This window comes from Carcharhinus amblyrhynchos, chromosome 25 (genome assembly GCF_965287045.1).
Source record: "Carcharhinus amblyrhynchos chromosome 25, sCarAmb.v2.hapA, whole genome shotgun sequence".
NCBI classification, from domain to species: domain Eukaryota; kingdom Metazoa; phylum Chordata; class Chondrichthyes; order Carcharhiniformes; family Carcharhinidae; genus Carcharhinus; species Carcharhinus amblyrhynchos.
Window position 1 is genome coordinate 5,280,743 of NC_137348.1, and position 12,173 is coordinate 5,292,915.

General features: G+C 50.0%; 1 protein-coding gene across 4 annotated transcripts in view; it reads right to left on the minus strand.

Annotated features, from left to right (window-relative positions):
- LOC145358372 (endophilin-B2-like) overlaps positions 1–12,173 on the minus strand; it is an 85,883-nt gene that overhangs the window by 16,179 nt on the left and 57,531 nt on the right. For 2 of the 4 annotated variants that reach the window (XM_080212369.1, XM_080212370.1), the window contains exon 7: positions 4,136–4,159. The exons of the other annotated variants lie outside the window; for them this stretch is intronic. In XM_080212369.1, coding sequence (XP_080068495.1) covers positions 4,136–4,159 — 24 coding nt within the window. The remainder of the gene's footprint in view (positions 1–4,135; positions 4,160–12,173) is intronic. 4 annotated transcript variants of the gene reach the window in all.

A 12,173-nucleotide genomic window follows, 5' to 3' on the forward strand; every position in this document is an offset into this window, starting at 1 on the left:
ATGGTCAGGAACTGGACTGATTCCTTGTGTCGCCAGTCTATTCTGGAGCGGGAAGTGGGGCCAATCTGGTGCCTGGGAATGGTCCTGGAATCCACTGCCCCAGGGAAGCCCCAATCCGCCAGTCACCAGCTGCTGTGTTGCCAACACAGAACCAATGCCTTTAATTCACCGGCCAGTCAGTTAAACAGAGATATGTTTAACCCCAGCGAGAATAGCAGAGGCTCAAGAAAATAAAATGTTTGCCTTGAAATGTGCAACTGGAAGGTTTAAAAACACCCTGTATTTGGAGAGAGACTGAATTAAAACACATTCCAACTATTATACAACAGGTTAATATTGAGTCGCCAATAACTCATACCTTTGCTCAAACTTTTACCTGGTCCAATAACAGTCACATACTTACATTCCCCCGCATTAGACTAATGAATTAAACCGGGTTTGAGAGATTGGGCTGAGGCAAAATGACAATTTATTATTCATCGCCAGATTCTCAAGATTGGACAATTTGGTTAGACACTTGGCGAGCATCCTGGTTTAACCTCAATGGGTTAAAATTGGGGGTTAAATTTGAGGATTTCTTACCGGCAATTGCAAAACAACAAAGAAAAACAAACACACACCCCGGGGTTAGTGCAAAATCAGCCCGGAAAGCGTGGAAAAGGGTATTCCATCTCCAAAGATTATCCAACATTGGATTTCCATAAAACACCCACTCTCGTCAAATCGGAAAAGACATTAAAATCAACAAGAACCTCAATTTAAGATTAGAAAATGAAAGGATATGTTCAAGACCCAGGCAATCCTTTAATTTTTTTTTAAAAAATAAATGTGAGTTGAATTGGAACAGGATCTAACACAAGGTGGAGCTGGTTACAATTGGGGTCTCGCTCCATCACAGCTTCCAGTCCACTTGACAGAAAAGTGGATCAGAAAAAAAAATCTCCAAATCATCAAAATACGGCCTGTACTCTGAACAATACGTCTCTCATTTTCTAAATTAATCCTTAGTCCACGGGTGGTTAATCAATTAAATCACGTTGCATATTGTTTTAAAAAGATATTAGAGATTAGAAACAGTTTGTTAGCATCTCTCAGATAAAGCCAAGGGCCCTGTACGTAAAGCTGCAATAGATGGTCCAGGAAATGAGACACAGTTTTGTCTTTGAGGTAAAGGGCCATCCGTCAATTTCCTCAACAGGTCCCCACTCAAAGTGCATTTTGAAAACACAAATTGAATTCTATTAAATTTAGATGCTAGGATGAATGGAAGTGCAGGGGTTCCGAGCACTCCGCACTGTTGCTGCAAAGGTCAGCTTTCATTAAGGCATTCACCGAGCCAGCGAGGGGGAGTATTACAGAGAGCAGTTGTGAGATTGCACGCATACATATTGCAGCTTTAACCCCGTCAATCACCCCCTTCCCAACTGACGTGGAAAGACTGGGCTGTAGATCGCATGGTAAACAGGGGAAATCGCTAAACACCGTGGCAACCAATACCCCTTTACCTATCCGTACCAGCTTGTCCAGCGGCTCTTGTTGGGAGGGAATTCACTGATGTTTAAATCCACATATGTTAAAAAATAACAGACAAGCCAAAACTGATTTTTGACGCACAGCGTCGAGTTCAGTACTGGGCAGTGGGTTAGCGCTGCTGCCTCACAGCGCCAGGGACGCGGGTTCGATTCCCAGCTTCGGGTCACTGCCTGTGTGGAGTCTGTACCTTCTCCCCGTGTCTGCGCGGGTTTCCTCCGGGTGCTCCGGTTTCCTCCCACAGTCTGGTTAGGGTGCACTGGCCGTGCTAAATTCTCCCTCAGTGTACCCGAGCAGGCGCCAGGGTGTGGCAACTAGGGGATTTTCATAGCAACTTCATTGCGGTGTTAATGTAAGCCTACTTGTGACACTGATAAAACTGAGTTGCTTTACCGTACTGTGTAAAAGGGATTGCTGCATTCAACATCACTGATATCAGCTGGGGTAGACCATTCGGCCCTTCAGTACAGCACTGCTGTTCAGTGAGACCATGACCAATCTTCACCCATAACTCCCGGATTCCAAGTGATCCGCCCATCTCTTCATTCCGTTTGTAACCAAAGTTCTGTGGACTCCTGCTGTGAGAGTGACCAAGTATTCACAGCTCTCTCAGCTTTCAAAGCTTCACAACCCTTTAAGTGAATAAATATGAGCAGGAGAAGGCCATTTGGCCCTTCAAGCCTGCTCCAACATTCAATATAATAAAGGTTGATCATCAAATTCAATAATCTAATCACTCCTTCCCTCGATCCCAAGAGCTATATCTAATTTCTTCTTGAAATCAGACAATGTTTTGACCTCAACTACTTTCTGTGGGAGTGAATTCCACACATTTCCCACCCTCTGGGTGAAGAAATTTCTCCTCACCTCCGTTCCACAAGCTTTACTCCTTATTCTCAAACTCTGACCCCTAGTCCTGGACTCTCCCCACCATCAGGAACATTCTTTCTGAAGCTACCCTATCCAGTCCTGTTAGAATTTTATAGGTTTCTATGAGATCTCCCCTCATTCTTCTGAGCTTGAGTACAATCCTAAACCACTCAGTCACTCCTCATACTTCAGTCGCACCTCCCCCGGAATCAGCCTGGTAAACCTTCTCCGCACTCCCTCTAGACCAAGAACATCCTTCCTCAATTAAGGAGGCTGAAACTGTACGTAATATCCCAGTTCTGACCTCACCCAGGCCCTGCATAACTGCAGCAAGATATCCCTGTTCCTGTACTCAAACCCTCTCGCGATGAAGGCCAACAGACCTCCTTTATCGCCTGCTGTACCTGTACGCTTGCTTTCAGAGACTGCTGCCTAAGGACACCCAGGTCTTGTTGCAAGCTCCCTTCTCCTAATTTATAGCCATTCAGATAATAATCTGCCTTCCTGTTCTTGCTATCAAAGTGGATAACCTCACGTTTATCTGCATTTGCCCACTCTCTCAGCCTGGCCAAATCACACTAAAGGATCTCTGTGTCCTCCTCACAGCTCACCCTCCCACCCAACTTTCTGTCATCTGTAAATTTGGAGATATTCTATTTAGTTCCCTCATCTAAATCATTAATATGTATTGTGAGTAGCTGGTGTCCCACACTAATCCCTACATATCCCACTAGTCACTGCCTGCCATTTGGAAAAAGACCCGTATATTCTTACTGTTTCCTGTCTGCCAACAAGTTTTAGAATCATAGAATTCTTACAGTACAGAAGGAGGCCATTTGGCCCATCCAGTCTGCACTGACTCTCTGAAAGAGCATCTTACCCAGGCTTATCCCATGCCCTACCCATGTAAACCTGCACATTTACCCCACTAATCCCCCTAATTTACACTTTTGGATACTAACAGATAATTTAGTATGGCCAATGCACTTATCTATGCATCTTTGGAGTGTGGGAGGAAACTGGAGCACCCGGAGGAAACCCATGCTGACATGGGAAGAACATGCAGACTCCACACAGACAGTGGCCCAAGATTGGAATTGAACCCGGGTCCCTGGCGCTGTGAGGCAGCAGTGCTAACCACTGTGCCACCATACCTGCCTACTGTTTACATTTTGTCATTCGGACCCTGGAGAGATTAAGGTTTTTAATCCCCATTATTACTGATGGTGGGTTCCATCGCCAGTTTCATTATTAGACACCCTGTGCCCTTGGGTCTTTGGCAGCAGTGGAGTTATTCTGCCCTCTCTATGCCCAATATTAGTTGTATCCCGGGCACAACCTGTCTTGGTCAAACTCTGTACCCACCATATTGGAATGGCTTGTCACTCTCCAACACCCATCACCAACCCTTCCACACCCAAAACCGTCTCTTTCTAGCCCAGTGTTAGCTGGGTGGCCACTAGTCAGGACCTCTCCAGTACCCCACCCACAGCCGAACGGCCAACCAGGCAAACAGAAGATGCAGGAATAGAAGTGGGAAGAGTCGAATGCGGATTGGAGACCCAGATAAATTGCAATTTCATTCCCAAATCCCCTGGAAGCTTGTGGATTCAGTCCTGACCAATCCCAAGATGTGTGCCAGGAAAAGACTCCCCAGTCCCAGTCACCATGTGACCAGCAGCTCAGTGTCTCCCGGGTTCTCGTTCCCCGCTGTGGTTTCATTTTGGATACTCACTTTTGTCACCTCCTCACTCCAAAGCTGCAAATCCACAGCAACAAGAAAGGAGATGAGTGTTTGACACTGGAAGGAGTTTATTGTTACTGATGTTTAATGGGAGTGATGTTAGAGCAATGGGAGTAAAACAACGCCCACCCACACGCTCGCTCGCTCTCGCGCCCACCCACACGCTCGCTCACTCTCGCGCCCACCCACACGCTCACTCGCTCACTCTCACGCCCACCCACACGCTCGCTCACTCTCGCGCGCCCACCCACACGCTCGCTCACTCTCGCGCGCCCACCCACCCACACGCTCGCTCAGTCTCGCGCGCCCACCCACACGCTCGCTCAGTCTCGCCCACCCACCCACACGCTCGCTCAGTCTCGCGCGCCCACCCACACGCTCGCTCACTCTCGCGCGCCCACCCACCCACACGCTCGCTCACTCTCGCGCGCCCACCCACACGCTCGCTCAGTCTCGCGCGCCCACCCACACGCTCGCTCTCGCGCGCCCAACCACACGCTCGCTCACTCTCGCACGCCCACCCACACGCTCGCTCACTCTCGCGCGCCCACCCACACGCTCGCTCACTCTCGCGCGCCCACCCACACGCACACTCACTCACTCTCGCGCGCCCACCCACACGCTCGCTCGCTCTCTCGCGCCCACCCACACGCTCGCTCACTCTCGCGCGCCCACCCACACGCTCGCTCACTCTCGCGCGCCCACCCACACGCTCGCTCACTCTCGCGCGCCCACCCACACGCTCGCTCGCTCACTCTCGCGCACCCACCCACACGCTCGCTCGCTCACTCTCGCGCACCCACCCACATGCTCGCTCGCTCACTCTCGCGCACCCACCCACACGCTCGCTCGCTCTCTCGCGCCCACCCACACGCTCGCTCTCTCGCGCCCACCCACACACACTCCCGCGCGCCCACCCACACGCTCGCTCACTCTCGCGCCCACCCACACGCTCACTCCCGCGCGCCCACCCACACGCTCGCTCACTCTCGCGCCCACCCACACGCTCGCTCACTCTCGCGCCCACCCACACGCTCGCTCACTCTCGCGCGCCCACCCACACGCTCGCTCGCTCACTCTCGCGCACCCACCCACACGCTCGCTCGCTCACTCTCGCGCACCCACCCACACGCTCGCTCGCTCACTCTCGCGCACCCACCCACACGCTCGCTCGCTCACTCTCGCGCACCCACCCACACGCTCGCTCGCTCTCTCGCACACTCAAGATGTTGGCAGACTAACAGAAGAACAGAAAACATATTTTTACTGTGGACACAGGGTCATGGTGACTGAGGGTCCGATACGGGTTACACAGACAGTGTCTAAAATTTAACACCGTGTGGATCACAGAGCAACAGCAGCCCCCCAGTAGTGAACATTGACAACGTACTTCCTGGATCAGAGTTCCCATCAAACACTATCACACCTCACAGCGGATTGACAGCAGAAATGAAGATTTAGATACCAGCAAATCAGAGATTGTTAACATGATGGGTGAAGGGTTGACACAGCACGCAAGGTAACGATAAAGGGGACTGACAGAAACAGGGATCTCGCTAACACTGACTACAATCGAACAAAGACCCGCAGATCACAAATATTCCTTGGCTTTTATTGTAAATGTCGATGGTTTGAGTGATTACCAACAGTACCTGTTACAACATGTGGGCCTGGATGGAATAGAATCCATTCTGACTGTACACAATGATGAGGGGGTAGACAGGAAGGAATCTTTCCCCTCGGTACAGGGCTCAATAACAGGGGTTTAAAGACAGGAGGTTGAGAGGAGATGGGGTGGCAGAGTGGTTAGCATGGCTGCCTCACAGCGCCAGGGACCCAGGTTCGATTCCCGGCTCGGGTCACTGTCTGTGCGGAGTCTGCACATTCTTCCCGTGTCTGCGTGGGTTTCCTGTGGGTGTTCCGGTTTCCCCCTCACAGTCTGAAAGACGTGCTGGTTAGGGTGCATTGACCCGAACAGGTGCCCGAGTGGGGCAACCAGGGGAACTTCACAGTAACTTCATTGCAGCGTTAATGTAAGCCTTACTTGTGACTAATAAATAAACTTATAAAATGCTGCAGCGTACAAGGCCATGGACCGAGTGCTGGAACTAGAATAGAGAGAGGCTTGCTAGCAGACATGATGGGCTGAAGGGCCTCTTTCTGTGTTTAAACTTTACGACTACTGGGTTGAAGCGATTGAGAAACAGCTGAGTCCCCACCAATACTTAATGAATTAAACTGCCAATAAAAACTGAAAGCTCGTTTGTATTTAAAGTGTAACCTCTCTCTTGGACATCTCTTCCATTAATCTTAATGCTCCAATCGACCAACTTTGTTCTGAATTGGTTTAATTCTGGTTTAACCCCCTCTGGGAACGGAATGGAGATAACGTTTAATCCAAAGATTCTCCTTGGCTACTGGCAGGAATAATATAAAAAAAAATTCATAAGACCATTATATTTTTGCTCGCTAGGTCACCATGGAAACCCATGTCCGACCATCTCAAAGTTGAGCTATCCGTAACAAACTAATTGGAAAGCTCTTCTGAGGGTCAGACACAGGCATGGTGGGCCGAATGGCCTCCTGTGAAGTTTCTGTTTGCCCAACGATGGAGTTCAAACGTCTCCTCATCCGGACACACTCCATCCTAGACCCAAGCCTGGAACGCCTGAGGCGCAGGTTTACAGGGCATGGCATTGATGGGTTCCCCTTACCCACTGCAGGCACCGACTTGCAGAGTCCGCGAGTGGGATGGGGAAGGGTGGGAGATGTGGGTCCTGGTAAACGCTCTGGGACAGCGACGTGCCGCTTCTGTCGAAAGTTTAGCAGCAAGAGTTTGAGAAGTTGCAGGATAGTTAGTGGGAATGTGAGGAAGATCACAGTGGGAAGTGAGTGATCCTTAACTCCTAACTCAAACAGCTCACCTCAATTCTCCAGAATACCGCAATACTAGGTAGCACCAGGCCAACTCCAGACTAATGACGGACTCAAATGATGTTGATCTTTAACCTCCCAAACATTCATCACTTTGCCCCCAACCTACACAGTCCGTGGTTAAGTAAATGCTTTCAAGGCAGCAACACTTGGTTACTAACTGGAGAAATACCTGCTTTTCCCGAGAGATTAAAGAAACTCACATTTGCTCCTCACATTGGACCCTTCCCTTTCCCACTGCACCCTTCCACACTGCAGTTATAACCCCCCGACCTCCCACTGCACCCCCCCACCCTCTGAACCCTACCCACCACAGGACAAGGTCTGTCTGATCTGTGCATGCAGGAAGATCCTCATTGATTCTGTGGACACATTCCTCACAATCCCTCCCTCCCCCCCACCCCTCTCTGCCCACTGCTCGGGTACACATGCCATAGGGACGGGGGAGATCATTTTTAAAAGTTCGTTCATGGTATGTGAGCTTCGCTGGCAAGGCCAACGTTTATTGCCCATCCCTAATTGCCCTTCAGAAGATGGCGGTGAGCTGCCTTCCCGAACTATTACAATCCATGTACTGTAGGTACACCCACGGTGCTGTTAGGGAAGGAGTTCCAGGATTTTGACCCAGCGATGGTGAAGGAACGGCCAATGTATTTCCAAGCCTGGATCGGACATGGCTTGGAGGGGAATCTCCAGGTGATGGTGTTCCCAGGAATCTGCTGCCCTTGATCTCCTAGATGGAAGTGGTTGTGGGTTTGGAAGGGGTTGCTTAAGGAGCCTTGGTGAATCCCTGCAGTGCATTTTATAGACGGCTGTCACCCTGCGTCAGTGGCTGAGGGATAGGATGTGTGAGAAAGGGGTAGCAATCAAACCGGCTGCTTTGTCCTGGATGGTGTCGAGCTTCTCGAGTGTTGTTGGAGCTGCACCCATCCAGGCAAGTGGGAGAGTATTCCATCACACTCCTGACTTGTGCCTCGTAGATGGTGGACAGGCTTTGGGAAGTCAGGAGATGAGTTACAGGATTCCCAGCCTCTGATCCGCTCTGGTAGTTACAGTATTTATATGGCTGGGTCCAGTTCAGTTTCTGGTCAATGGCAACCCCAAGATGTTGATAGTGGGGGATTCAGCGATGGTGATGCCATTGGGTGTCAAAGGATGCTGGTTAGAGCCTCTCTTGTTGGAGATGGTCATTGGGCATTTGTGTGGCGTGAATGTTATTTGCCACTCGTCAACCTGAGCCTGGATATTGTCCAGATCTTGCTGCATTTGGACAGGGCCTGCTTCAGTATCTGCAGAGTCGCAAATGGTGCTGAACACTGTGTAACCAGCGAACATCCCCACTTCTGACCCAATGAAGGGAGGGAGGCCATGGCTAATCTTTGAGTTACTTTCCTGCCAGCTCTCCATATCCCTGGATTCCCACAGACCAGAAATCTATCTCCTGGCCCTTAAATAAATTCAATGATGGAGCATCCATATCCCATTGGTTAGAAAACTTCCTAACCCTTGGAGCGAAGCAATATCTCCTTATCTTAGCCCTACGTGATCAGCCCCTCATCCTGACAGTGTCCCTGTGCTTTAGATTCTCCAACCGGCAAGAACACTCTCTCCGTCCTGTCAAACCCCCTCAGAATATCCTGCGTTTCAATGAGATCACCTCCCAAAGCTTCAAAAACATAGGCCCAATTTTCTCAAATTCTCATCATAGGAGACTCCCCGCACCCCCTCCCCCCCCCCTCCGCCAACCCCAGGGGTCAACTTAGTGAACCTTTGCTGTCCCATCTCCAATGCAAGTCTATCCTTCCTTAAACGTAAACCTAAAACTGCACACGGTATTCCAGATGCGGTGTCACCAAAACTTGTCTGGGAAACTGGCTCTCTGGCTTACGGCACCCTCCCAACACCCTGGTAACTCTTTATCCAAACCATATCTGGGCTCACTCTTGAATAGGTCCCAGCTGCCTCCTCCAGCCATCTCCCACCCCACTGTATCGAATATTTTGCCATTAGTGGGAGTGGGTTTGGTTTTACCACGACAGAACCAGCACCCATCAGTTAGAGGCCCCATTCCTCCGAGCGAGGACCCCATGACCCTCTGCTGGATCTGTATCAATTCAGTCAAAAGGAACACTCAAAGCTCAGCTCAATCGGCAGGAATTTGATAGACAAGGGGCTGAGATGCATCTCAGTTTCAGAATAATTCAATTAGTCGGATGAATGAGAAAGAAATGTCCGACAACCGATTAGTATGAAAGAAATATCTGCTGTAAATCAGTCGTGGTGGAGAAGTCTCTCACGTTTAGGTCTCTGTCCGAATGGCCAAACCAGGCCCAAGTTCCAGCCCCAATCCCAGGCCCAATCCCAAGACCCAGGTCCAATCTTAGGCCAAAGACTCAGGCCGCGGGCCCTATCCCAGACCCCAGGCCACAGGCCCTATCCCGGGCCACATGTCCTAGGCTCTATCCCAGGCCCTAGGCCCTAAGCCAGATCCTAGGCCTTATCCCAGAGTGGAGGTGCCATCCCAGGCCTCAGGCCTTAGATGGATAACAAACACACGCACTAACAGAACGGGTTGGGCGCACAGAGCTGTCGGTGAAAAGGTAGAATCACCATTAAAGTAATCCTATTTGGGATTTCCAACCACTTTTCTGAGGTTAATCAGGAGGGGCTTTTGGGGGATCTTCTGAAAGGTTCTGAAATACGTTTTCTCTTCTTCAGGTTAAGATGAGGGGTGGGTTTAGTAAGATTTAAGTTGGATTTGTCTTCAGAGTATCCAGTAGAAACCAGGAGGCAAACTCAGTGCAAAAGAAAACGTCGAAATAGTTTCCAGAAGTTAAATATAGACAACACTATTGTCTCATTCTGAGAAATGCAGAACCAGGGATTACACCAATCAGAATGTAACGCTATGTTCAACATTGAGAAGGATGATGTAATCTACAACAACTACAGCTTGCATTTATATAGCACCTTTAGTGTTGCACCATATCCCAATCAGACAATATGAAGCAACCCTCCATCCTTCCTGGGTTTCGCGTGTTTGATTTTCACAGAATCCCCGCAGTGCAGAAGGAGGCCATTTGGCCCATCGAGCCTGCACTGACAACAATCCCACCCAGACCCTATCCCCACACATTTACCATGCTAGTCCTCCTGACACTAAGGGGCAATTTAACACGGCCAATCAACCTAACCCGCACATCTTTGGGGCGTGGGAGGAAACCGGAGCACCCGGAGGAAACCCACGCAGACACGGGGAGAATGTGCAAACTCCACACAGACAGTGGCCCGAGGCTGGAATCGAACCCGGGTCCCTGGCACTGTGCTAACCACTGTGCTGTCTATCCAACTGCTTTAATCCTTGTTTTGTGCGTTGAGTGTGTTACTGCTGCTGTCTCTGTATTACCTGTCTGACAGCAATGCTCGAGTATTATCGGATGGCTTGGCTTGCGAAATCTTTGGGGAACCATATTCCGAAAGGACGGAGCTATTTTTAACCCACGTACTAGCAAATCTCTCACATTTAAGATTCACGTCCTGGTGTTCAGATCTCTCCACGACCTCACTCCCTCCTGATCTCTGTGACCTCCTCCAGCCCGACAACCCTCCAAAGTCTCTGCACCCCTCCAACTCTGGCCTCGTGTTCACCCTCCACTACCTTTGCCCCATCGCTGGGGTTGGGGGGGGGGGGGGGGGGGGGGGGAGGAGGGTGTGGGTCTAAGCCTTTACCCGTCTCTGTGGAAATCCCTCCCACAATCTCTCCGTCTTTCTCCCCCCACAAATCCCCTTCTTAAAACCCACCTCTGTCGACCAACTCAATCCGCCCAAAACCTCCCCCTCGGGCTCACTGCCTCATTATGCAGGGAAGCTAACGGCGCTATACAAATGCAAGTTATCATTAAAGGCCACAAGTGTGGGAAAGTGTACGGGGAGAGACATTGGGAAGCCTCCCCCGTGTTTACGCTGGGAGACCAGAATCCTCCCCCCTTTAGATACAAATAACAAAGTAAATTCTCCTCACAAACTCCAGACAAATCCAACATTCCTCGGAATCAGCATTTGAGTTAATAGCGGATTAATCTAGATTGGAGGTGGTGAATGTTGGAGGGGGATAGTTAACGTCACTTATTACATACCCTCTGGGACAGAAGGATACCAGGCAGCCATCGCTCTGCCCACTCAGGTACCCAGCAGAGGGTGAAGCAGGAAGCTGGACAAGAAAATTTACCAACCAGCTCCCTGCCAGAGCTTAAGCTGCAGTCCAAATTGGGGAGGCCGTGGCAACGTGCTGCATTTTTATATCACCTAGCTGCAGAAAGGCCACCTGCAGACGGATAAACACCATTTTCATCACTTCACAGGGAGAGGGTATGTAATAAATATGATATCGGATTGGTGACGCTCTTTATCAGGTTACGGACAATAACAGCCATTTATATTCTGCTTTTAAAGGTAATCGGACAATGCCAGGGTGCTCTGGGCCTGAGGGAATATCATAAAACAGAGAGAGGGAGCGGGGGGGGTTCGATTGTGAGCGATTGCAGCCAATGGGAGGGGCAGAGAGACTGTGCAAACGATCGGACTGGGCCATTCAGCCCCTCAAATTCCTACCGTGAAACACTGACAGCGGGACTGGACTATCTCACACACTGTGGATGGTTTCCTGCGTCACTGACTGAATTATGTTACCCGATCAGTCAGGTCCACTGCCATCACGTACAAAAACTAGTTGGAACTCTCTCCCATTGAAATGGGGAGGCTGTGGCAGAGTGGTATTGTCACTGGAATTAACGCTCGACTATTAATCCAGAAACTCAGCTAATGTTCTGGGGACCCGGGTTCGAATCCCACCCAAGGCAGATCGTGGAATTTGAATTCAATAAAAAAAAAAATCTGGAATTAAGAATCTACCGATGAAACCATTGTCGATTGTCAAAAAAGCCCATCTGGTTCACTAATGTCCTTTAGAGAAGGAAATCTGCCGTCCTTACCCGGTCTGGCCTACTTGTGACTCCAGAGTCACAGCAATGTGGTTGGCTCTCAATTGCTGTACAAGGACAACCAGGAATGGACAATAAATGTTGGCCAGCCAGTG